The sequence below is a fragment of the Alligator mississippiensis genome, chromosome 5, assembly GCF_030867095.1.
Source record: "Alligator mississippiensis isolate rAllMis1 chromosome 5, rAllMis1, whole genome shotgun sequence".
Classification (NCBI taxonomy): domain Eukaryota; kingdom Metazoa; phylum Chordata; order Crocodylia; family Alligatoridae; genus Alligator; species Alligator mississippiensis.
Window position 1 is genome coordinate 14,688,897 of NC_081828.1, and position 25,011 is coordinate 14,713,907.

A 25,011-nucleotide genomic window follows, 5' to 3' on the forward strand; every position below is an offset into this window, starting at 1 on the left:
GGCGCTTGTTCAGTATATTTCGATGCTCGTCAGCTGTTTTTATTTAGCTTTATCTTTTTGCACATTGTATATAAGGAGATTGCCACCTGTCTGCCCCCTCCCAAAGATCTTCCCATATTTGACAGGGTTGTCCCACGTCCTGTACGTCACCCGTGGGGAGGAGGAGCTTTAATAACCTACAGAATAGTAAATACCTCTTGGGTGCCCTAAAATGTAATCGTATTGTCCTGCAGCATCGCGACACATTAATTTATCCTGGTGGACAAACTCCCATTGGTGGTAAACCCATTGTGGTAGGAAAGGGAAAAATATTGTGTAAATAAAAATACGATTAGACCTTCAGTGAGTTATCAGGGAAGGGCAAACCGAAGGGGAAAAGAAAACAAATTGTCACAAGAGATGATAAAACAAAGCGCTAGCAAAACGTTGCGTATGTAGGTCTAAGATCACAGCCAGTATTAGTGCTGGAGTTCTGCAGCCGGCTGGGTACGAACGAGCACGGAGAAACATCGCCGGTGGCAGACGCATGTGCATAACTCTGCACTGCAAATAGTCTGTCTACAGTCAAGGACAGGGCCTCAGATTATAATGAACCTGTGGTTCTCAACCTTTTTGGACTCAAGGCACCCCTCAATTGACTCCATAACTTTTATGAATTGAGCAGCCTCCCATTTCAAAAAACGAATGTATAGACTACAGGGCTTATCACCTTGCAGAGGGACCGGGTATTTGGGGCTGGGCTGTGGCCAGATGAGGAGGAGCCTGAACCTGCCTTTATCTCCTTGCACCTTGCATCGTCCTTCAAAAGGTCTTGCAATACCTGGTTGAGAATCAGTGGAATAAACCCTTTGGGCGTCTTTACATGTGCTCCAAAGTGGGGGCGCTTATTAGAGTGGTTCTTGGGATTTAGCATCCCTTGCTTCAAAATGGTGGCAGGGACGCTTTAACTAAAGTTCATCAAGCTGAAGTGCCCCTGCCCACCATTTTGAAGCACAGGGATGATAAATACGTGTGACGCTGAGGCTGCTGGAGCATGCTAATTATCACGCACCATCAGACTTGATTAATCAAGTCTGCCAATTAGCATGTGTCAGAGCAGGCGTCGGGCATGTGTATAGGTGCCTCCAGGTGCAGGTACTCTCTTTAACTGTGTTTCTGAAGAGCCCATATCTAAACAAGGTTTTGAATATGATTGTGGTCTCCGGGTACTAATGAAAATAATAATAATAGAATGAATGATACCTAAACTCCAAAAACTTTATAATCAGTGGATATAATTGATTAAGTAGAGTCTAGTCCAGCTTCTTCTCAAGTCAGTGGGAGTCTGGCCCTCAGACATACCAAGCTGAGCTGCTCCATGTGAGCTGCCTCGTAATCCAGAAGCCGTGCAGTCATGTGGGCAGGCTAATTGCCACTGTCAATCCGTGCTTCAGCCCACCTGAAGCACCCACAAGACCCAGCTACCCTGCTTCTGGCATAGGAAAAGTTGCTTGTAGAGGACTTCAACATATTGGAGGGTGCTGCTGCCTGGCACAGCATGTTTACTATGTAGACGTGCCCTAACTTATAGAAATTTCTCTCTCAGGTGCTGCAGCCTGCCTTGTACTCAAACTGCCCAATCTTATCTTTAAAATAATAATTCATTGTAATTATCTTTGCTGTTGTAAGATATCAAGGATACAGCACATGGTACAGGTATGGGACTGAAGTGCACTCAAGACAGTTTTTGATTCTAAAAATATCAGTGCTGCAAAGGTCGGGTAAATGATAATCCTTTTCTAAGTGCACGTACAATATACGGAGGTGTGCATTTCAAATTTGTTTTATAGATTTTCATTGAAGTGTTTCACAGTCTAATGATAATTTCAAAATGCTTCAGGTTTATTGGAGCCTGTGACTAATTCAGGGATAATGGGTGGGGTGATAAGGATATAAGCCTAGCAAAAACCAGGATGATTGAAGAAAAGGGAAAACAGAGTGGGTATAGTGTGGGGGGGGCATGCACTATACCAGAGTGGGTATAGTATGTGGGGGGCATGCACCAGGAGAGAGCTGTACTGCATGATGGAGACCCATCAGACTTTCTAGTGGAAGCAGCTATCCACTTCTCACTGAAGAGTATGGGCAGACTCCTCCCGTTGAGTTGCAGTGGGTAGGTTCAGGCTGCTATGCTACCTGCTCCTTGTTTTCTTTGGGAGAAGAATAAAAGCAGAAGACGTGGACTCTGGCAGCCCGGCTGCCAAGGGAACAGAAATGGGGCAGTCTGCTTCCCTGGACGGTTGCTTTTGGAATTAGTGACGTGAAACCCAGAAGTTCATGAAATTTCTTGCTGTGTCTGCTGCCCATTTCATGAGGTCAGACATCTTCTGAAGGGAGGATGCAGAAATTCTGTTTGCAGTGTTCACAGGAAGCTTTTTCCCCCCTCTCTCATTGTTTCTCTTGTTGGAGGAGGAAACCTGGAACAAGACAGATACGTTTAAATCATGCAGTCAGGTGCGGGCGTTTTAGGTAAATTATATGCATCCACCATGAATTCTAAAATCAATTATCTTCATTTCTCATATAGAAGGAGAAAAATGCTTTACACCTCCTCAGATACAACAACATATGTATTTACCTTGTCTCTTACTAATAAGCGGAATGGTTTAGACTAGTGGTGCTTGACCATTTCAGCTCTGTTGGCCAGTTTAATAGATTGTCATAGATTTCATAGACATTAGGGCTGGAAGGGACCTCAGAAGATCATCTAGTCCAGCCCCCTGCCCCAGGGGCAGGAAGTCAGCTGGGGTCACAGGATCCCAGCAAGATAAACGTCCAATTGACTCTTAAAGTAGTCCAGAGTAGGTGCTTGCACCACCTCTGGCGGCAGTCTATTTCAGGCCTTGGGGGCTCAGACAGTAAAGAAGTTCTTCCTTATGTCCAGCCTGAAACGGTCTTGGAGGAGTTGTGACCGTTTGACCTTGTCATCCCTTGAGGCGCTCTGGTGAACAGGTGTTCCCCCAGAGCCTGATGTACACCCCTTATATACCCCTTATATACAGTTGAGTGGCATAGAGGTGGTCTATGGGCTAGATCACTCCAGGAGCTGGCATACAGGGTGGTCCCTGCATACCCAGATCAGGCCCCGTGCTGCCAGGATCAGACCCTGTGCCATCTCAGCCACAGCCCTGCATGCCCAGTCTAGCACACAGGGCCACACTATTGCCCACAGGGCTCCCCCCAGGTCCAGAAATTTGGCAGTGGGGCAATAAATACTGCCCCTGCCCCTTGCTGCCAAATTTCCAGACCCTTGAGGAGCCCTGTGGGTCAGATGACATGGCTCTGTGGGCCAGGTCTGGTTGAGCAACCCTGATTTAGAGAGAAATAGATGCTAAGGAAACCAGAGGGTGGTGGTATCTTTCTCAAACTAATAGGATGATATTTTTAATAGATTCAGTATGTTCTTGTCTGGAATAAGTTACCCCTTCCAGATAAAATCAAACGTGTGCTCTTATTATTTGTTTACTACGAGTGTTAGATGCCCAAGTCCCACTGAAATTCAGATTCCTTGAGACTTAGGTGCCTACCTTCCATAGGCTCCTTTGAAAACCCAGCTTTCATTGCTGTGTCTACCCTGACCTCAGGCTCGGGGGGAAATCCCAGCTGGTCATGAGGTTTTTACTTGTAAGAGTTTCTGATCGTAGGATCCCATCAAACGAAAACGTCTAGCTTGCATTGTTCCTGCGTATGAATGCTGGGGGGAGGGGGGGCTAGCTTTAGTTTCTGAAGTGTAGTAGACAATACAATTGCTCTTTTCAGGAGATATTGCTTACTTTTCCTCGGGATTACAAATATTTGAATACAATTATTCAGTCAGCTGGACACATTTTTCCTCCCGTTTCTGCTCAAACAGAAGTAGAATTTAGTGTTGATTTAAAAGACTGTCTGCCTTAAAGCAGATTGCAGAGTTTGCACACTGTGAATTGTAATTAAAGTATAAGGGGTGCTTATTATGTCAACAACTGGCATGAGAACCCCTGAGCAGCAGGTGACCCCAAACATGTGACGTTTGTGACAGCTAGGATCCTTCTTTCACTGGTTTAGCAATCTGAAAGACCAAATTGAAAGAAGCCCAGAGGCTGTATATTTCATTAGGTCCCAAGGGAAGTGTGGGATACAGCTTCCTTCTGCTTTGCTGGGATGGAGCCAAAAAGTTTCTGGAGGCTCTGTTTTTGACAGAGGCTTGCTGAAGGGGAAAAAAAAAAAACCCTTCCACCAATCACCCATAGGACCATAAATTTGACATTTCCCACAGTTTCTTTGAGGCAGTGATGTTGCTGTGTCAGCAATATGTCCCAAATCTTGTGCTTTGTATTGTTTGAAAAGGAACAGTCAAAGTTTCAGGGGAGCTAAAATGTTTTTCTTCACTGTCCAGCCATTCCTCTGGTGCAAAACCACAAAGGATTAGAAAAAACACATCTTAAACCCAGGTTTAGCTTTATCAAAAGTATGTGCTGTGCACACTCACTCAGTATATGCCTTTTTAAAGCGAGAAAGGAAGCAGAATGTAGAACTAAAGATGACATTTCTTCTAGTATATAAAACAGAACACCAGAATATCATCTATAAATATATATTTTGGACTCGATTGCAGGAACGATAAGAAAAGGAGGCTTGAGAAAATACTGAGCTAAATTCATCCCTGGTGGAGTTCTATTGAAATGTGTTGGGTTATATCAAGAATACACTTGGCCCAAAAGAGTGAATTATGGTGCATACCCCTCTGTAATTTTATTCTGAGAAAAGGAAAAACAGATTCCACATGCTTTGAGAGCTTAACATTCAATCCGAATCTATTCTTCATCCCTCATTCTGCCACCCTTCCTCACCCTGCCAAATCTTGTCTAATTGACCTGCGGCCATAACCGAAAAGAACTTGCAAGTTCTAAGCGTCTGGAAGTGACTCCTCTCCCCACTGTGCCTTAGAAGGAGGGCAGTTAACACGGCAACGTTGCATGTATTTTCTGTTCTTTCTGACTTTTGTATCTCTCTGTGTGCGTTCCCCATTTTTCTATTTTTTTTTTTTTTGATAATCAAGTTTGATTTAAAAGTTGCCAAGAGAAATTAAAAAAATGGAGAGTACCCAGCGCATAGAAACTCTTTATGTGGGTTTATTTTCATCCACTCAGCCACAGCTCGCTCTCTGCCTCTCCATCCATTTATCCATCACTCCTGTAGCATCTGAGCACTTCATAGCACAACAGTCAGCCTTCTGTTGTGTCTGATGTATCAGCCCTCTGATTCCAGACTTCTCTGTAAATAACCACAACATCTTTGTGGCACCTTACTGTACAAATCCCATGATAGGACAGGGCTTGCTGGTCTTTTGAGTATAAGCATTTATTTGTGGGTTTGTGATTACAGACAGAGTTGTTTAGTGATAAAAGGACGGGTTTGGGATTCTCAACTGCTAAGCACTGTTGCCAGTTCTGCCACTGATCTAGTGAGTGGCTTTGGACAAGTCACTTAACCTACCGAGTCTCACTTAGTATATAGCCTTTACAAATGCGATGGATCAGATTCGATAAAGTTATAATAGGTTTAAAAATATTCCTATCTCAAAGGAATATTCTGAAAATTAATGTGGGTGAAGTTTTTTGATCTTGGATGAAAGGCACTTTAGAAATGTAAAATATCATTGTTATTTGTTATCTCTCCAGCTATGAAAATTTGCTCAGAAATTCAATTTTATAAACCTTGGGCACAAGGTTTTGGCTCAGCCGTAGTTGTTTGATTTTTTCAAATAGAGGTTAAGGGGGAAAATTGACTGGACTGTTTATAAATCGATTACTTCGTAAACAGAATTGTGCATAATAGAGGATGCCGGTTTCTGACCCTTTTTAGTTGCAAGCAGCATTAAAAAGTTGCAATTGCAAAAAACAGGCTTGTTAGCATGGATCAGTTATTTCAATATTATTTAACTGTAAATATACAGAATATTGAAATTTTGTAAGTAGTTAATGGGTCTGTGTCTGCACAACTTTCCATAAAGTTGTTTGTTCTGATTATTCTTGGATGATTTTGCTTTTAGTTAGAATTTTATCATTAGAGGGCACATCTACATGTTGCCCTACAGTGATGTTGTTACAGCACTGGGCTTTAGTACTTCCTTTTCAAAGTACTAAATCACGGCACAGGAACCACCCATACTGTGCCATGCACACAGCTCACAGTTAGTTTTCACCACTACTTTGCCATAGCAACATGCTAAAACGGGGGAGTGCACCACTACAGTGAAGTAGCTGCCTTTCACATGTAGACTCCCGTGATCGCTATGGCAATGTAGGGCAACGTGTAGACGCACCCAAAGGGTAATTGTTTTTTTTATATATGTAGAAAAGAAACAGAATTGGGTCCAGAGGAGCACTGGACCAAGTCTAGTATCTTAACTGTGTCAGGCAAGGATTTTTAGTGATATCGTTTATTGGACCCACTGCGTAGCTGGGAGAGCTGTTGAATAAGCTTTCCGGCATTCGGTGCCCTCCTTCAGTTCTGTCAGAAAGCAATGGCAGAAACATGCCATGTATTACTAATTTAACTAAAACAAATTAAAGCTACACGAAGACTTATTGCACTGGCGATACGTTGATCTCTGAATAAGTTGTTACAAACAGCAGAAGAAGATACTTTGGATTTACTGTAATAGACCAATGAGTCAGTTACACTTTAATCACTTTATTTCTCTGAACATCTCTTCTGATTCCCCATGATTAGCCAACCTCCAGATATGACCTTAAAGAGGTTTCCAAGCTACCACTGTAACTTTGAGTTTGGCAAGGATTTAATCTGGCAAAAGCATTTACAGGATATTTTCCCTAGAAACTTTGAGCTGCTATTAGTTAATACATTGATTCCCTAACGGCAGGTTTCAGCCTCTCTAACAAAAAGCTAAGAGGCACAGTATGGCCCACTAAGTACCGCTACAAAAAATATTCGCTTGCAGGATTCCCCATTGTCTGTGTTACAGACATTATTTACGACATTTTAGTCAATATTTGCATGGCAGAATGTCCAAAATTATTTTGTCTTAGGCATATCACTGATAACTGGAGCCATACTCTTTATCATTCTTTTACATTCATTAATCACTCTGTAATGTTTTTAACATTTTTAAACACTCAAGCAATTCAAAGAAAAATAGATTTCAGCCAAAACGCCTTCAAAATTATCTTTTTCCCTTTGAGTTATTCAGTGATTTTTAACACTTCGTATGTTTGATGTTTTTTTCTTTAGTCTCAGCAAGGCAAAGTTTTAGCAGGCTTTGAATACATTAAAGATATGGGTTTGGGAGAAAAAACACGAGGTAGACTTAACCTAATGTGAAAATGTTATCGGATGAGGTTCAAGGTGTTCCAGCCGAAAAATGGACTATTTGCCTTCTATATAAAAAGTATATATTTTTTAATTTTACAGTAAAACTAATTAATGAATATTCTAATGCAAGAAAATGTTGCAGTTAGTAAAGTTTCTTCAATATGCCAGAAAGCAGATGGTGGCAACTGAATAGTGTTTTCTTTTGCCAGCTTTTCTATATGCTTTCTAAACCTGCAAGAGCTTTTGCTATTCCGTATTCAAATTTCTGACACTCCATGATCTTTTTCATCTTAAAACAGAAATAGAAACTGAAACTTAAAAATGTAATCTAGTCAAGCTGTCTCTTCAACAGATCATAACCATGGTTTTAAAAGTTTGATTAAAATTTTGTCTAGTCAGTGTCGTTACTGGTGTTAGGAGCTCTGAGCTTTTATCTGTTTTTCATTTTCTGCCTCAAAGTGTAGTTTTACAACACTGGGAGCAAGTTATAATAGATTTTAAATAGTATTTTGAGAGCCGGTACTTCAGTTTTAAGCATTTTTGTTGCTGTTGTTCAGTGTTTTGTTTTTTGATCTCTTCCTTTATTTTGTTTTCAGCAGTGTACCTTAATACTCTACGTATTTAAAAGTATCTGTTCTCCCCCTTTGGTGTTTATTTTAAATATAGCTCTACTCTTCTTTTAAAATCCTTCCACCATAGATTTTGATATATTTTGGCACAATGGCTCTGTCTAGACCCTGCAGGATGTTATTTCTCTGGTTTCTAACCTTATCTCCTGCCCGTGTGGTTTATACTGTAGCAGTGCAATACAAGACTGCCTACCGAAAAGCCTCTTTCCTCTTCTGACGGAGTCTGTCTTGTTGATGCCAACACGTTACTGATACAACAAAACACATCCTGATTTTTATGGTAATTTAGTTGTCTTCTAAGCTTCAGTTGGTAATATTGTGAGAGTAGGAACAAATCCATATAGCGACAATTGGAAACCATTCTGTGTAGACTAAATATCCTGACTTTACATTGACCATGTCTTCAGTCTGACTTCAGCACTCCTAAAATGATTTGCCAAAGAAAGAGTGGTTAGAGGAAAATAGGTTGTGGGGTCCAGAGCTGTGGTTAGGCAGAAGGAGAGGTTACAAGTAGCAGGCAGGCTTTTCTATTATATAGATTTACGTATTTGGTCAAACAGTGTATTTTGAACAAAGCTTAAGAAAATCTGAAATGGAAATTGTTCATGTGCCACTTTGAACTCTTCACAGAGCACAGAACAAGGAAAAGACATCCACCAGGAAAAAACAAATTGGCTCCTTCAACCAAATATGTGCTTAACAGGAATTAAAATGAGGCAAGAGAACAAGTGTCAGATAGCAGTGAATGAGAGCTGTGAAACCTGTGCTACCAAAATGGATCCATAATAAAAAAAATTGGTCAGAGCCTAAACTTCACTCATATTGCCCCTGCCTTTAACTCAGGGTTGATCTGATGTTGGCAGAAACTACCCGAAATACTATTTTACCTTTTATTCCTAAGTGATCTTGCATATTTTCATTGCAATAGTATTTTCCTTTTCTTGAAACAGAAATAATCCATAATATTTTATATTTTATTCAACCAAGGGGCTTGTCCTTTTTAAGTAGTTTTATTCTTTTAAATACGTAAGTTCTTACTTGATTCCTCATGGTGTTCTTTTGAAAAACAGAAGCATTTGCAACCATAGTGTAGTGCGGCTCAGTCGGTCGGTCGGGGTGTTTTTTGTATTGGATAGTCAAGTCTTGGATTGGGTCTAGGAAAAGAATGAGCTCATCAAATGCACAGATTGAAATATATGAATACGCTGGCAGTACCCAGGAACAGCTGAGGTAGTATTGGTGCAACAGCAGCTGCGCCTGGAAAAAAAAAGACACGTTTTTGGAAGCAGACTAAGGATTCCAACCCCAAGGCCAGGGGGTGCTTTGTTTTTTGAACAGATAGAGGGCAGAACTGTACCCTTGTTTACCCTTTTTGGGCAATCCTGAGAGCATCCTTGATGGTGACCTTGTAATAATGCAGTGCATTTTGGCCAAAGGAAGGGTGCCACGTTGCAAGCTATTACTTGGGGAACAGGGATAAGCAATGCGAACAGGCAGCAGAATGAATAGCCGAGGAATACATGCTGGAATCTCTTATGGGTGGATTTGTCACAATAAATAAATAGCAAAGCAGTACAGGGAAGAGATTGATGTGGGTGAATATGCCAAAGCCAATGGAGTCTTAGCATATGGTGGACATAATCCTGCTCGATTTACATTAGTATGAATTGTGTTGACGTTCACATCTGTGTAAAAGTCCATCAATGGGTTCAGAATTGGCTTAGACAGTTAGAGCTAACCTACAAAATATGTTCCAGACCGTCACAGAAAAGCTTCATCTTCACTTGCTTTTCTTATGCAAGTATGGCACAAAGAAAATTATTTGGCCATCTTAATTAGGTGGTATTGCTGCAGTCGTTATCTTGAGGTAGAGAGCATTTTGGTTCCAAGAAACTTGGAGAAATCATCAGACATTGCTCAAAACAATGAAGGAAAAAATGGCAAGTGAAATGGACCCTAAAGGATTCATCCCAACAGTATTTGGTCCAACTGATGTTGAGGCCGGGGCTTTATGAAGTATTTTTTCCATGTTGAATGGTTAAAATTTTTCTAGGTTATACATGCCAAATGTGTGTGTATGTGTAAAAATAGGAATGATGTCTAGTGCTTAGAGGAGAGGATTGCAAGCTTTCTATTTTCTTCTTTTAGTTACTGGGTAACTCTGGAGTTAAGTAATTTAAACTCCATATGCTTCACTTTATCACAGTCTCCTCAAATGAAAGATATAATAGAAATGAATATTAATGGAAGTAATAGTTTTGAGATCTGGCATTATTTTAAAATGGTGGGGGCTTCTATTTTTGGAATTTTTAGATCCGTTTTGAAATATTATAGAATATGTTATAGTTAGTTACAGTTTGAAATTCCAGCAAGAAGTGTAGAATCATTCTGTAACTTTAGATAGCTAAATTCTGAGCATGCCCAAACCTGGCTTACCTGCACTTTGGGAACATCAATAAAGCCTTTCAGTATTTGAAACTACTCTTTGGTGCACATACTCAGAACTTTGATGGCTTCTAAATAGAGTGGTTCAAATATTTCAAAGCACTTGAGATTAGTACAGTGTGAAGCAATTTAAAATTATTGTACCGCAATTAATTTTAAATAACTGAGCACTGCATATGTCTAGAAACCCATACAGATCCAAATGGAAGCTCTCTAAAAATTGAAATGATCCAATAAATTTAAATCACTTTAGAAGTAATGGATGTAAGTAGTGTAAATCATTTTGTGAGAGGGATAGGCAAATTTTGTAGAAGTAAATCTGAGGGTAGAGGCTTTAATTAGATTTTTTATTTTTGGGTTTATGATGATGAAATGTAGGTTAATTTATATTTCCCAGGATATGAGGGCAGCTCTTGTTGATCCATATGGTTCCTCTGAGCCCTAACATAGTGTGGGGTTTTTTATTTCCCAAGATTGTGGAGACTCAGAAATTCAACTTTGCACATATTTTTTTTCCATTACAAATATCTTACCCTCCAAACCTGCATAAAAAAGACATATGAGCAAAATAATGGAACAGAGCTAGGAAATGCCAAGTATATTTTAAGTGCAGCTAAAAAAATACTGTAAAATTAAATATTATATTTCATAAAATCTAACTTTTCTTCTGAGGGTGGATTGCTAAGAGAACATGGATTTTTTCACTTCTGTGTCATTAGTTCGAATATGACCCAGATCAATAGGAACCAAAATTAATTGCTACCTGATGGCTGTTTGGTGGCTTGCATGAAATGAGTCCGTGGAGTAAGTCTAATTATTTTAGACTGACTGGTGTCCACATTATAAAGGAACTGCCTCATAGTGGGTTTGATTCAAACCCCACTGATACCATTGAAAGTCTCGCTCTTTGGCTTTCCAGTTAACTTTGGATCTGGAACATAACGATGTGTAGGCAAGCTTTGCTCAGTTTCGTAGCACTTCAAGGCACTTTCTTAGTAGATATGCTCAACTCTGTCTGCAAAGCACTGTCACCTCCAGAATGCCAAGTTCTCTTCCAAATGTCCCGGCCCAAACTCATCGATTATCTGCGGGATTCACATGACCCTTCCATATCACTTTTCTTTTAGGCTAAGTGCAGACATTCAAGGAGGTTAGGAGGAGATTAGACTGTGTTAAAAATATCCACCCAATCTAAGGTAAGTTAGGATGGGCAGAGCTAGCGGATGGGGATGGGGGGTAAGCAGACTCGGGGGGGGATCAGGGATCTGTGGGACGGATGGGGGGGCAGGCGGCATCCACAGGAGTGATTGCAAGGTTAGGGGTGGACAACAGGTGGCATCCACAGGGGTGGGGGGGTTGGGGAGCAAGTGGGTTCCTCAGGAGAGGTGGGAGAGCAGGTGGGGTCCAGGGAGGGTTTCCAAGGTCCAAGAGGTTTTGGTGTGATTGGGAGGCTAACGGGATCCATGGGAGGGATTGGGGAGGGGGACCAGGGGCTATTTTTACCCCCTGACTCCCCCCTTGTAAACATATGCCCACATCCTTCCTGCCCCTCTCCCCACTGGTACTTGTTTGGCTCCCAGCAGTTGCAAACGCAGCACCCAGAGTGTCTTGAAGGATGGAGGGTGCGAGGGGTAGCTGGCTGGTCCATGGGGTGGTGGGTGACAAGGGGCCGGGGAGCTAAAAATACCCTGGTCCCTGGGAGGGGGAGGAATACAAAAAGCACAGCTCCAGGGCGGGGACAGTGGCTGGGCTTTCCCAGCGCCAGGGCTGCACACATAAAAGAAGTTTCATGCACAAGTCTAACAGAGACCAATTAAGTTTGAGGCGACATCAATCCAGGTCTATCTTAGGCTGGGTTCTGCCATTTTTAGCCCAGTCTGTGTGCCTGGAACGTCTGTAATGTTATGGGCTTAGATGGACTTCCAATCACTGAGACCAGGTCTAAGTGTAAGGTCAGCACCTGGGCAAACTAAGTTAGACTGGGTGGCATTTTTAACCCAGTCTAACCTCCCCCTACCCCCCTGAATATCTGCACTTAGCCTTAATGTCCATTGAATAAATAGCACCCCAACAACAAGTCTATATACATTTGGGCTGATTGTTTACTTCAGGGCAATTGCCATCTCTTGGGAAACGACTGGTGAGTGTCCAGCAATAGTCCCGAGACTGAAGTGTGATATCAACTAAACGTTTTTTCGTGGTGGAGTGTAATTCACCTAGGTTTTAAGAATTTGGTTCCATTACATCGGTATTAGATGTCTAAGAAAAAAATTCCAGATTTTTGTTCACATCTGGTGGGCAATTCCAGGGGCAGGGAATCACAGAAAGTAAAGGGGGCCCCTCTATAGGTTCTTCCTTTCGGCCTTACCTTACTTTTAGACAGTTGTCATTATCTTTGTCTAAAGGTCATGGCTAAATTGAATAAAAGGAAAGCTGTGTGTTCCTGTCGATGCACAAAGGCAGTATTGACTTTCCTAATCCAGTTTGCTGAGGGGTGAGAGAATTAAATTAGATATCTAAGCACAGAAATTGAGAGCCTTTGAAAACAAAGATAAGGAGACAGCCTGTATTTTCCTTTTCCTGGGAGCTCTGGGCTCAAGATTTTGCAGGTGTGTCATCTGATCCATGGCTTGCATCGATCAAAACTGTGCCAATGCATATTTAATTAGCAAGGGGACCCTGGATGCATTATGGCCATCATCCCTATATTGAATGGACTGTCAGACTTTCTGAATGCTTCCCCACCCCCCCGCTTCGTTGTTTGGGGAGCTTCTGCATTTTGTCTGAGCAGCTAAAAGTTTCTTTGTTTTTAGCTGGTGATGCATACAGCACCACTGAGGAGAATACAAACAAGTAAAGTCCTAAAGTGTTTATTTTGTCTAGGAAAAAGGGCTGAACCAATTTGAATCCTTTGGGTAACGGATTTTTGTATCTCTTGGAATTAAAAAAACACAGTTGCATGATGTTTACTTTAAGAATATTTTATTATAACAAATAAAATCTGTGCTGTGGGATTTCTTAAGGAAGCCTTTGATGACAATTTGAATTAAGTCGAAAATTAACGTTTGCTACTGCAAAGGAATAAATAGAAAATGTTCCAGAAATGAATCAGTAAGCAGCAATCAAAGGCTGAAAACTGGTTTAAAAACAAACATTTAGAAGCGAATCAAATGCCTGTTTGTAATATCAAGAAACAGATATGGGAATACGCAGATTCCTTGCATTCAAGCCTATCACACGATACCAGTAAATCATTCGTGGGCTCACAAGAACAAAGAAAGATGATTTGAAATAAAAAACATTTTGATACAGTCTGAGGGCACGGCTAGGCTTGTTGTCAAGGATTTAAGTTGCTCCTGTTTCTTATCGCAAATGCAGTAATGAGGAATTTTTGCTTCAGACAAGTTCGTCCTGGAGCTTTTGGCATCTCTGTTTGCATCTACCTTGTTACAAAGCCTGACTCCGCAGACAAAGTGTTGCTTGATAAACAGATGTAATACACAAAGTCTGCTTACAATAAAGAGCAACAGACTGTGGGCACATGTTTTGGCCTCATTCAAACTCATCAGCATAGTCTAGCTAGCTGTTTTGTTGCTAGTCTACTTATGGGGTAGCTTAGTAGCGTCTTACTGGTGAAGCAACAAGGAGTTTTTTTGCCACAAAAGTTTTGTGGCAAAGGCTCATGGGAAAATCATTTGTATGCATCTTGTTACAAAGGCTGACTACTTCCTGGCCTAGACAAAGTGTTGCCTGATAAACAGACTTAACACACAAATGTCTGTCTGGAATAAACAACAGCAAGCTTTGATTTACATTTCCATTATCAAAGATAATCTCTTTCCCAGTGTACAGGAATTAAGAGTCCTTGCCTTATAAAAACCAGACTGGAATTGCTGCAAAACCTTTATTTGTGAGCTGAAGGAATGTAACATAACAGAGTACCTAAAATAAGAACTAGATCGGCATGGGCATACGTTTGTGAGGGTGAGGTGTATGATAAATAATAAAACACGGGCACTTTGAACTCCCTATAAAAGAGTTGGTTTAAAAGTGGTGGATTGAATTGAAACAGAGATGAATGCCTTATTTAAAAGAAATATAAGTAGCCTTCCAAATATCTACACATGTAAATTTTAGGCTATATAGCGCAATACAAATGCGTGTGCGTTATAATATGCATGTGTAGTATACGATGAAAGTGAAGTAAGTACAAAAATCTCAATACGTAAGCTGGGTTCTGTTTGTAAATCAGTGATCCCTTAAGCTCAGCACATAGAACTGTGTAAAGGGCGGTGATTTAGATGTTTGTTACATATATAAATCTTTGGTAGAATCCATACCCAAAATTATAGATGAATTTTTTTTTGCATGAACGCAACCCGGATGTATAAATATTTTAATACAAATAGGGCTCTGAAACTTAAATAAAAATATGGCAGTTTCTTATACAATATTTTTCCCCTAAAACATGACATGAATAGAAAATTTAACTTGTGCATTTTCTAGTGCTTATGAAAGGTGCTAGACTGATGATACTAGAGAAGGGAGCGCTCTAATGTATCTAAGGAACAAAATCAGCATGGGCAGTAGCAATACAGAATGCTTATAGGGTCTTACTGATAGCTTTTTTCCCTTTATCCTGAAGAGACCCCCACCCCCCTTCTACCATCGAGAGGGTAAACCCATCTCCATGCCAGTTCATCCACTGGTTTCTGGGCTAAGAAGGGGTAGTCGGGGTTCAGTTGTGTTGGGGACGTCTCATCAGCAGGAAATGACCTGACACCCACTCATTCATTTCACATATACCAGCAAAAAATGGAGACTGGTCATATTAGGTCACTACCAGCTTGATCTGGATTTAAATAGGAAAACTAAAGATGGAAAGCACCAAATGTCATGAATGAAAATGTTAAGACAGGAAAGATTTACTGTTTGGCATATCGTACCTCTCCGAGAACGTGTCTTGTTTCTCCAAAGTAACATAATTGTAAAATGTTACAGCAGTGGTAAGTAAATACATATATTTTGATTGCCATTATGGCACAAGCAGTTGGTAAAACTAGGGTAATTTTATTGTAGAAAGGAGTTAGAGGCTCTTCCCCTTCTGTTTCAGATTTACAAATAAGGACAAGAGCATTATTCTCTTGATACTGCTATAACCTACAACCCAAAGTTTTCTGTGAAGCTTTCAAAATTGCTAGTTTACCCTTGCCACACAATTGGTTACTCCTATCCAGTGGTACACATCCCAGCTATCTTTTCGCACTGCACACCCATAAATTGCACTGTCAGAGCATCAAAAACTACAAGTCTCTCCTATCTGAGGTGAGAGGCCCTGCCCATCCTCAGTTGGAGACCAAATTCTGGATCGCACTAAGAACTCCCATAATCAACACTGTTAAATCAGAGGAGCAGGTTTGTAAGGGCCACGTCTTTAAAGACTCAGAAAATACAAGCAGAATATCAGAGACAGCTTCCAGAAAGTTGGCCGTGATTAATATAGATATTAGTTCTATTTGAATTCTTGTTGTCCAACCATCCAAAGTCAAAGGTACTCGAGCAAACCAACTCTAGCTGGTTAGTTTAGGGTTAAACATCTATCCACAGGCCTTTTTTACAATAAAAAAAATTGTGTTATTCAAGATTAAGCTTCTTTAAACATAAAACTAAATTCTTAGATTAAAGAAAAAAGCAAATCTAATAGTGCTACCTCACTATAACGTTTCCAGCTCCATCGGAAATTATTTAAATACACCCATTAATAATGTGCACTTTATTGTAATATACAGTGCTTTGGCTTCTTACCAGCCTGAGTGTACGGCACCAGTGAAACTCGTTGCTGCAGGGGGCTGTGGCTTCAAGAGGGGCTCCCATCTACTGTATATTTTGTTTTGTATGTTTTCCAATGGCACTAATTATTGCAGGTGGTAGCATTTCACTGGCATGACCATTGCTAAAGAAAATAGTAAAGTGTATCTAGCAAATATATAGAGAAGAGAAAATTAAATTAATTGTTAAACTGATGTATAATAAGTGATTTTGTTGATTTAATGCACATGATTATGAAAATGAACTTCCATTTATATCAATTATATAGAGGCAAAAAATAATTTATTCTTCTGGTCACCTGTTTGGCTAACTGACTCAGCAGGGTATCAGAGCGCACAAAATGTGAGCCATTTGGAAAATGGGATTTTAAAGTTTCCTCTTTCACAATGAAAAATAATGGTAGTTATTGCCAATTCATAAAAAAGCAGAATGAATTGTGGAGGGTGAGTGAAACTGTGCAGCCGCGGTCAAGGTTGTAAAGTACAGCGGCTCTGAGTTTTGTCAGTCCTTTAACCATGAGGAAGCACGTTTATACATAGACGATAATCTGTGACGTCTGACTAAAACCAGGGAAGCAAAATTCTGCATAGAAACATTTTGGCTAAATGCCTTCTTCAAGTGTCCTTATCTAGGGTTTCCACAAAATGGTACCTTGCATAACAATTCTCAGCAGACAAGTGCCCAGTTAAAAATGTTGGTAGCTTTAGCAGATCACTACCACAGTAGTATTTTTCAAACATATTTTCCTGAATTTCATTATCCTTCAGCTGTTTGCAAAAAAAGCATCACTTAGAGTTAGTCGGTTTGGAGTTGGGGGGGGGGGATGTTTTGTTTGGGAGGGAGGTTTTGTTGTTTTTTTTCCGGGAGGATACCGTAAATAAAAAGAGGATTAAAGCAAAATACATAATAGCAGCTAGACATGGGGAAAGAGGCAAGACTCGAAACGTGAACAAGTGTTTTCAGTTTGCTCAGTTGGGTCTCTCTTACCACTAATTCTGGTGTCTAGAGAGCAGCAGTAAGCATAAACAAACCTGCATTGTATCGCAAAACCCAGTGTCAGTGCTGCATCCCGGCCATGGAGCACTGCGGACTATTAAAAGTGCCACATTGGCCATCAAAAGTATGCCAGCTCTTTGCTCGTCCGCCGTACATGTACCCGTGATCACTCATCTCTCCTGCCCTTTAAATGATTTATTTAATTGTTATTCTTTCAGGAAAAACGGTTTTATTCCCCTAGTTCTTTAGTAACTTAAAAATACATTTTCACTGCATTTTTTGCCTTATTTTAGTTCTAAAGGTCAAATAGTGATTGAACAATGGCTTGCTGAAGGGAAAAATAACCCTACAGTGTGCCTCATACAATGAAATATGTTGAACTACTCTTTGAATGTTGACTGAATTTTTTAACCTTTGTGGCACTGGAAGCATGAAACTTCCTGTCAAAAACTGGTGCCCAGAATATAGCAGCACTGAGCATATTATCTTATAGACAGTCTGCTATCCCCTGAGCCTAGGATACCTTAGACAAAGCCAACCCACAAGGTTTACATTTAAAACAAAATAGCAGAGACAAGATTTAAATGTATTTTTTCAGATGAGCTTCCTATAAGAAATGATTAATATGTGTTAAAATGTGGGGAGGATATAGATGAAGATAGTATTGGTGGAGGCATATAATAATACCAGTTCTTTTTCATCAGAATTTCAAATTCATTTTAAAGACAGATATATGCTTTGGAATTTGATTTGCAATACATTTTAATGTTTTTATTACACATTTTATCAGAATTGTTTTGTGCACACTTCCTAATAGTTGTAGTTCTTAATTTATACGGGATTGTCCTCTAAGCTTTTGAATGATAGCTAAGGCATATAGTCAGCAGGTAAAAAAAAATTTGAATATTTAAAATAGGCATTTTCTTTATAGTACTCTGCGGTAATTAAAATCTTCATTTGCTTAAAAGCAAGGAGCCTTTTTAAAGCAATAAATTAGCATTGCTTGACCCAAGGTCACTAGTAGTGCTGCTTCTTTCAGTGCTATTAATACCTCAAAGAAAAAGAAGGGGTGGTGTTATCACTCTATTGCAATAGAAGTAAGATTTTCAATTTAATCACAGTTAAGTGTCATGACCTTTTGATCTTGCATTGACTTCTCACTGAAATGTGGTCAAATTTCAGGCAGCTAATTCTGAACCTTGCAGAGTCAAGGTGAAGTGAGGAAATAGGTTTACCACAAATGTAGGTGTTTTTATATAGTAATAAATGGTTTCATTATTTAAGTGAGGTTTTAGTTAAAACTTTTGATAAAAGAATAAATTCATCCTAAATTGTTTTGTCCCCAGAACTGATAAAATGGTATTTCCTTTAACTCTGTAATCTTTCTGTGGCCCTGAGGACACTCGGTTAATAGGGAGCTTTACTTTAGAAAAAGATTTTCTTTCCGACACAAAATATTTTTTCCAAGTGCAAATGAGACAGGAAAAAATAATGATAAATCAAAAAATTTTGTTTACTTGAAATTTCTGCTAGAAGAATTTTTCTTTTTAACAAAAACACTTTTTAGCACATAAGAAAGGTAATACAATATAAAAAGACTACAGAAATGCTCTTATGGGTCATTTTATTGTTCCAGGCAAGTGAATTAATATGTTAGTTGGAGACTTATAAGTGGGAACTTGTAGAACTCACTAGTTGTACACATTCGAAAGCCTTTGATCTTGCATTATACCACTCTAAATCAGGAGCTATGCCATTCATTTCATGGGCGTTATACAACTGCAACCACAATGAAAGTATGATGAGAACCATCTGATCTTTTATCTGTACTGCAAATTTCTGTTTCTGTGACACACCAGCAGCAATCTTTGGCTTTTATAGAGTTGCTTATGCTAGTTTGAAAACATAACTTTATGCTTTATTGTGTGTCAGACCAAGTCTTTATGTTATAAGAGCCACGTAGAAAAGTAGTTTAAATCAGCTTCCTTTAAAGGGAAGATTTCTTGAAGCCTAATTTATGCTAATGCATAGGCTGAACACCCTAGGTAGTGCTTTAAACAAGATTCAGTTTCTTCCCAGCGTAAATGTTACCAGGGTGCCGGGCTTCTTGCATTATCATGTCCTAGTGCAACATTCCTGGCCTTAGTTTGTACTCTCAACCTTTTGAGGAAGTCTGGCGCCTCTGATCTACTTTCCATAGCATACCCTGTAATTTTTGGCTGTATTTTATGTTTTTCAGATTCAAGTCAATCTGAAAGTCCCAGCCAGCCAAGTGAAGCTGATATTAAGGACCAGCCAGAAAATGGTAAGTTTTTACCTGCTGCTGCGTTGGAATATTGCAACAGTCCATGCTTACAAGGCTTTTCGTGCTCAAGTACTGAGCACATATACCTAATAAAAAACGGCTCAGTCTTTGAACTATTGACTGTAGGCAGCTGAAAATGAATGGAGTACCTACATCATAGTTAAAATGCCATGGGTTCATAAAAATACAGTAGCATTTGTCTCTTCAATCCTGGAGGGAGACCTTTATTCCATTAAAAATTGTTTTAATTAGGAGGATCTGTGATAGAGCCTGCCGTATGGAGCACCGGTGCTTATTTGCCTAGAGCAGAAGCATTCAATCCATGGGTCATGAGTCACGACCCCCTCGGGGGTGCCGACGGCATTACTTTCACTTCCACAGGGCCCGATCTCGGTGCTTTTAACTTCATTTTGTTTATTGACATTTTTGTGATAATGTAACACTAAAGCACCTGACTTACTGCACGCTTGCAGCTCAGTTTAGATGGAGGGATCTCCAGTAATCTTGTAAAACAAAATGGTTGCTTTGAAACATTTTGTTTCTGTAGCGCTTTCCTCTACCCCGAAAAATACACAAAACAAAACTGACTGGCAGCGATGCTGAAGCATTGCTATCTCAAAGCAGGAATGGAAACCTCTGAATGCAGCAGCCCTTTCTTGAGTGATAAAGGTGTTTTCAGACCGGTCTATATTTTAATTGGTACATTTCTAAAAAGGTTGTAAGTGTTATATGAGGGAAAAGGGAACAGCAAAGGCATTCTTAATTTCTTGTTACTTTTTCTACTTTTATTTCTAAAACTATTGTTTCTGTTGATAGCCATCAGCCTATATCAGGAGGTAGCCACAAGTGAGTAAATTTTGAGAATACTGCAAAACAGCTACTCCCCATTTTAATAGAGAGTCATAGAGACAGAAATCCCATTGAGCCCAGCTATGCCAAAAGGTCAGTGCAGTGAGCAGGTACTAGTATTCTGTGGAGTAGGACGGCTTAAAGATAGAACCAATGGCAGCTATTGAACCTAGGGTAATAGTAGGTTTCCATTGTAAAAGGTCCAGCAAATTGGTACCACTTTTGGTAACTTAGATAAGAATTGCATGGGCAAGCAGAGATGAAACTATGAAGGGCACAGCTTGATGTTAAAAAAAAAAATCATGTTTAAATCTCATATTGTCCCCCTTAACAGCTGAAATTCTTTGTTTTCCAACTCTTTATATTTTGCTTAGGATCTAGAAATGGCAACTCCAAGTGTTGGATACAATTCCTGATTGCTTTGATTTTGGAGATTTGTTTGTTGCCGGGGTGGGGGCGGGCTGTAATTATTATCGGCAATGAATATTTGTGTTATGGTAACAGCAAATTGAGTTTGGAGCTCTAATATGTGAGTGCTGTATAGAAGGGGGAAAAAAGATAAATACTTATTACAAAAGGCTTCTCTGTAAACATTTCACCATAATTGAAGCATTTGGGGTGCCTGTACACGAGCACCGAGGCTGCTCCAACATGCTAGAATACCGGCACATTGGAGCAGACTTGATGAAGTGCCGCACTCTCCTACATCTTGTGTATCAGCATCTCTGTGCTTAAACATGGTGGCGGGGTGCTTGAACTGAAAGCTTATCGATGGAGCTTAAGTTCAAGCACCTCCACCGCTATTTTAAAGTGCAGGGGTGCTGATACACGAGACATGGCAGTGCTTTCATTAGAGCAGCTCTAATGAAAGCACTGCCCCCCCCCCGACACCCGGAACATGTAAAACATGGCCCTTAAGAGCCCATGGTCTATAATACTATTATATATACAAGATACAGTTCTGATAACCCTTTAACAAATCCACTAAACTACTTTTGTTTAAGCTTTTTGCCTCTCATCTTTACAATATATTGCTTAGCTTTTCATTGTTTTCAATGTCTATTATATTCGGTTCTTAACTAATAAATGAGCAAGCTGTGAGTATGTTTAAAAGAGGGTGTCCACATCTAGATTCTGCATGTATTAGGGCTCTGGATGTGGGCTTCGGACAGAATCAGGGCTAATACTTAGATTCAGCAATATCAAAAACCAAAATTGTCAGAAAATAGGAGTTTCCTATTGTGGAAAACTTACAGGGTCAGGCTCATTTGGTGAAATTTTGTATCATTTGGTGGTCCATACCTCTTTCCACTGAAATGTGACTGGTTTCAGATCTAAGTGTGTTTGTTTTGCCCATCTCTAGACACATCTCCAAATATTTTTCTCGTTGAAGGGCAGGATCTAACTTCTTTTATTGATCTTGCTTACAGTGATTATAATTTATAACCAGAGAACTGCCAGATTTAAAGGTGAATTGGCTAAACCGTGATTATTTTTCTGCCAGTTCTCATTTTTTTAAATATTTTGCCATTTTTAGGCAACCAGAATCTTTCTGACATTGGCCTTGCTGTTATTGTTACTATTTTAATTAGCAGTGGTTATTCTTTTGCAGCTATTAAGTCATAAGTCTTACCATAAAGTGCACATAGTATTAAGGAAACATGTAACACAACAGTGACCCCAAAAGCAGTAATTTCAATGATTAATAATGTAAAATGTATAAAAGCCCAATGAAACTGAATCTCTCAGATTTGGAGCCTCCGTGCTGCTTGTGAAACAAGCTTTTATTGAATTCTTGAAACTTCACTCATGACCTAGCTAATGATCCTTTTTTCCCTAAAAACAATTGGGAAAACATTTCTTCTTTTCAGTTTTAGTAAAGGGTATTTTTCCTCATTGTATCAAAATATGTATATCTGATTAGTTGCCGTTTGCTGTGTCTTGTTTAAGAGACTGACATATCGAACACATTCTTGGCTTTAAAAGCATATTCCATCCAGGTTGATGTTAAGCTCATTCTCAATGCACAAAGCCTGTAGAGCTTGCAATGTACCCGGTGTAGAGATCAACGTAGATCTACAGCTGTTATCTACCAAACATGAAGACGAAGCAAAACTGCAGGTTTTAGAAAATGAAAAACTTCACACATAAAAATGGGCACAATAAATCATTTTAACTGCACTTGCCATAGACCGATTCCATACAGCCAAATCCTTCTGGAACCAATCTCACCACTGATTTCAGTGGGAAGTGAATGGAGCCCACGGAGGGGGAAAAATTGTTTAAAAGTCAGATAAAATATCACAGGGGCAGTCCTGATAGCACTAAAGTCAGCCCCAGAATGACCAGGCTGAGGACAGATTTGGGGTCACATTTCATGGATTTCTTTAGGGGGGCAAAGAAGTGGATTAAGTGCCACCCCAGAGATGCATACATTTCCTCACTTAAAATATAAATCTTTAAAGGCCTTGTGAGGGCTGCACAGCCTCTCTCCTTGCGTATTGATGTCCTTTCAGCTCCACTCCATAAATTCTAGAGCTGTTTATTATAGATATATATTTTGCATAGCTTAAATAATGTACGTTTAAAATGGTCAACTATATAGCCCTGAAAAAGAAGGCCTCCAGTAAGCCTTTATTTTTTGTTTTATATGATATTTATTATTTAGGAAATCTCATCCACTTAAGCTCCATAAAACTGATGTTCATACAACTAATTACTCTTTTGTTTGGAACCACTCATCTTTTACAGGTATCACGATTTCAGTTACCGTATCTCACAGCGTATAAGTCGAGTTTTGAAGCCCAATTTTTAACTCTTTAAATTCAACCTCAACTTATACACCATATCACCATCCCCTGCGAGTGGTGCTGGGCTTGGCGCTTGACTTATACTGGCTCTTGCACTTCCTCAATGCAAGCTGGGCAACTGGAGGGTAGACACATGCCACAGCGCTGCTTGCAGAGGGTGGGGCCGGGCTTGGCGCTCGCATGGCACAGCCCTATCCCCTGCAAGCAGCACTGACTGGGCAGCACCAGCCGAGCACCAAGCCTGGCACCGCTCACAGGGGATGGGGCCGCACCAGCTGAGCACCAAGCCTGGCCCTGTCTGTTTGCTGAGAGCGGCACTGCTGAGCACTAAGTCCAGCCCCATTCCCTGCAAGCGGCGCCACGCTTGGCTGGCATGGCTGGCTCAGTGCTCAGCAGCGCCACTCGCAGGAGATGGAGCCGTGCCAGCCGAGCCCTGCCCTGCCCTGTCTCCATCCCCATCCCATGCAAGCAGCGTTAGGCTCGGCACTCAACTGGCATGACCCCATCAACTGCGAGTGGTGCTACGTGGGCTGCACCAGCTGAGTACCAAGCCTGAGTACCAAGCTGAGTACCAAGCCCAGTACTTTCAGGGGACAGGACTAGGCTCAGTGCTCAGCAGTGCCACTCACAGCAGACAGACAGGACCAGGTTCAGCACTTACCCGGCTTGCCGCTCGCAGGGTATCCCCTGCAAGCAGCACTGACTGGGCAGCACCAGCCGAGCACCAAGCCTGGCACCGCTCACAGGGGATGGGGCCGCACCAGCTGAGCACCAAGCCTGGCCCTGTCTGTTTGCTGAGAGCGGCACTGCTGAGCACTAAGTCCAGCCCCATTCCCTGCAAGCGGCGCCACGCTTGGCTGGCATGGCTGGCTCAGTGCTCAGCAGCGCCACTCGCAGGAGATGGAGCCGTGCCAGCCGAGCCCTGCCCTTCCCTGTCTCCATCCCCATCCCATGCAAGCAGCGTTAGGCTCGGCACTCAACTGGCATGACCCCATCAACTGCGAGTGGTGCTACGTGGGCTGCACCAGCTGAGTACCAAGCCTGAGTACCAAGCTGAGTACCAAGCCCAGTACTTTCAGGGGACAGGACTAGGCTCAGTGCTCAGCAGTGCCACTCACAGCAGACAGACAGGACCAGGTTCAGCACTTACCTGGCTTGCCGCTCGCAGGGTATGGGGCCGCACCAGCGGAGCACCAAGCCCAGCCCCGTCCCATGTGAGCAATACTGCAGCACGTGCCTCTCCCCACCCCTTGGGTGCCCAGCCCACAGTGAGGGCACACAGGGGCCAGTACAAGTGAACCCCATATTTCTGATCCAAAAAGGTAGGTCAACTTATACACCGGATCTATGAAATTCCTAATTTTTTGGATCAGAAAAATAGGGTTGACTTATACACCACATCAACCTATACACTGTGAAATATAGTGTTCTGAGTAACCGGATAATGTTCCAACCATGGCCATGCCATTCCTGTTTTCCACCCTGTCTAAGCAACAGTGCTTGCACAAGCAGCTACATACCTTCTCAGCAAAGTAACAATGCATACGATCATGACAAAAGAAGGTAAAGGGGACACAGGCATATTATAACCATAACAGGTCTTCTGCCTGGTCTTCACCAAAGACTCCAAATGAAAATCCAAACCAGGTAAAGGAGGAATTTAAGGGGTCAAGAAGGAGATAAAAGAGGTTCACATCTTTCAACTTCAGATGGGTAAATGGCAAAGCCTATGAAAGCAAAAACAAACCATTAAGGGTCTCCCAACATAGAGACCGGCCTTTCCAAATTTTGGCTC

General features: G+C 40.9%; 1 protein-coding gene across 6 annotated transcripts in view; it reads left to right on the forward strand.

Moving 5' to 3' along the window:
- The window catches only part of NFIA (nuclear factor I A), a 310,278-nt gene that overhangs the window by 155,268 nt on the left and 129,999 nt on the right, over positions 1 to 25,011 (forward strand). For all 6 annotated transcript variants that reach the window (XM_019489142.2, XM_006277944.4, XM_014593910.3 and 3 more), the window contains exon 3: positions 19,492 to 19,557. In XM_019489142.2, coding sequence (XP_019344687.1) covers positions 19,492 to 19,557 — 66 coding nt within the window. The remainder of the gene's footprint in view (positions 1 to 19,491; positions 19,558 to 25,011) is intronic.